Here is a 2,598-nt window from a genome sequence, read left to right on the forward strand (position 1 = left end):
CTTAACACATTACCGACCGCTAGCGTTTCAGCAGCATACGCACGTTCGACCGGCCGCTCAGCCACGGATTCTCCCTGGCGCCGGCTCTGTTTTAGTTTGCCTGTCGCGCTAGAGTGTCTGTGCGTTCCGTATGCTCAAATAAATTGTCTACTTTCTGTTATTATAGGATAATTAGATTTCATAGAATCTTTTATTTTAATGATATTAACGCTAAATTATATTTATTTTATGTATTACAGTGGTTACTACAAATAAGGAATAGTTAATATTTTTTTAAAGCATGATAACGTTCAAAACAGTCGCTTTTATGTAATGGAACTTCGCAAAATTTACAAACAAAACCTGTTCTACTTCTTTTTTTATGCACTGCACAAACTCTACATTGTCTTAGGGGTTTGGAATTTCGATCACTGGTCACTATATTTATAAGTTTGTGCTTCCCGAAATTCGATAGTCTTCCAGGATGGTCTGATCTGGCTAATCTCCTTGTAGGTTCAGGAATAGGTTAACTGTCATCGTGTTCCGTAGAATTAGCTTCACTATCTGCTGTCCACCAAATTGCCACTTTATGCAGGAAATTCTTATAGGTAATATTTTTTCCATGTATAACTGTGTATAGTTTGAATGAATTAAACAATGCACAGTTGATGAAAAACATTCCAACCCGTTTTGTCCATTTCTTTGTTTTTCGGAAAATAGAGTAATACGCGAGATATTGGTCCGCGCGATCTACGCCTTTCATATATGTATTATAGTTGATGATAGAATTAGGCTTTTGTATTGGGGCTGTGGATCTTCTGCTTCTGTTCGTGGATTTCATCAATTGTGCAGAATGTATGGTAGAAATCATATTCACATTTCTTCTGCCATTATTCCATACTTCTAACAAAATTTCGCGATTCCTGCGAAATTCGTACTGTCCTCTTGTAAGTCGTAGAGTTTTTAGCGATTGAGGAAGACCTCTATTTTTGCGAATGGTTCCACACACTCGCATCTTATTTTCTAGGAGAATTTGGGCCATTTTGACACTATTGTAATAATTATCTTGATAAATCTCGTGCCATAAGTTTTTATATGGTTCAAGAACTGTTAACACCGTGTCTTCTAATTTGTTTCCATCAGCAGCATAAATGTGGAAATTACAGATGTAACCTGTGACAGCTTCACACACCATTCTCACTAGTATCCCGTACTTCGTAATTTTTCCAGGATTGTACGTTCTAATCGAGAGTCTGCCTCTCCACGGAATTATGCATTCATCCAAAGATAGTTGTTGACTGGGTTTATACACAACATTAAATTTTCGCCGTAAATGATCAATCACAGGCTGGACTTTAGCAAGCCCATGTGCATTGTGAGGTATGTTGTCATTGTTCGCAAAATGCCAGCTCTGCATTATTTGCACAAATCTGTTTCGGCTCATCACCTGTGCGAAGAATGGAGTTTCTATAGTTCGATCGGTAGACCAGTAATCGTAGAGGACGTTTTTTTTTATTTGTCCCATTAGAACTATTAGTCCTAAAAACTTCTTCATCTCCGGTACAGTGATATCAGTCCATTTTTTTGCTTTTGATGGAATTTGATATCTTTCCATGACCTGGTAATGATATCTGTTCGATTCCATCACCAGGTGCTCGAAAAAGTCGTCTCCAATAAATAAATTGACACTATCCATTACATTTTCAGGAGAAGCTAGCGTAATTTTTATTCCAGGGCTGCCTTCGAACGGCTTCAAAATTCTTACTTCGTCGTTCCTCGACCATATCTCATCGTCATCTTCATTGTTATTTAAATCGTCTTCTATGATACTTATTTCTTCGTCCTCTGAATCACTGTATCTTAGTGGCAATACAGATCTTTGTTTTTGAATTATTATATCGCTACTATCACTTTCGTCAATATTATCACTTTCTAAATTACTGTCAGGACAGTCTGACAAATGATCTAAATAAAACTCTCCACTGCCATTTTTTTCGTTCATTGCGAAGGGTAAATGTATTCAAACGATATAAGAAAGTGTGTAGAGCCGAAGCAACGCAAGCAAAGCTTCTGTGCAATATACCTTACTCTAAAAGACAGGCGACAGTAAAAAAAATGATTGTTTATCGCTAAGACAACCGATTAATCGACCATCGGTTGCTGAGCGCTGGCGAAAAAAAGCCGATTAATCGGCTACCGGTCGGTAAGCGCTGGGAACAAAAAGTCGATTAATCGACTGCCGGTCGGTAAAGTGTTAACTGGCGCGGACAATCGGCTCAAGACTCAAAAAGGGATATTGCTCTACCGGAGGATTGATCAGTAACTGCCGATGATCTGTATTGGATTTTGTAAGGAAGATTCTGGGTTTGGAGGGGATTGAATGCAATGTCAGGAAATTTCAGGGAATTTGGATACGTGTTATGGCGTGATCGGAATGGCGTTCGTGTCCAGTCGTTCAATAGGATTCATATTACAGGCTTTCGATCGTGGATTCTTCTTCGGATTAGTGCGTTGTCAGGATTATCTTGGTGGTGAGGTGGGTACGAGGGTGACGGGTAGGAATTCTGCTGTGCGCGGTATCCGCGGTGTCATAGCAAAAGATGCTCTTTGAGCGTCTCG

The 2,598-nt window shown here is 39.3% G+C and overlaps 1 protein-coding gene across 1 annotated transcript; it reads right to left on the bottom strand.

The window, feature by feature from the left end:
- Positions 1-505: 505 nt before the first annotated feature.
- Positions 506-1,981, bottom strand: LOC107268246 (piggyBac transposable element-derived protein 4-like). Its single transcript, XM_015740835.1, has one exon. It carries the CDS (start codon positions 1,979-1,981, stop codon positions 506-508), a length of 1,476 nt encoding a protein of 491 aa, XP_015596321.1.
- Between the last annotated feature and the right edge of the window lie 617 nt (positions 1,982-2,598).

This window comes from Cephus cinctus, unplaced genomic scaffold (assembly GCF_000341935.2).
Source record: "Cephus cinctus unplaced genomic scaffold, Ccin1 Ccin1_scaffold0499, whole genome shotgun sequence".
In the NCBI taxonomy this organism is placed as follows: Eukaryota; Metazoa; Arthropoda; class Insecta; order Hymenoptera; family Cephidae; genus Cephus; species Cephus cinctus.

What these genes read in the sequence shown, in the direction of transcription:
- LOC107268246 (XM_015740835.1), bottom strand. Translation starts at nt 1,981, where the DNA reads ATGAACGAAAAAAATGGCAGTGGAGAGTTTTATTTAGATCATTTGTCA.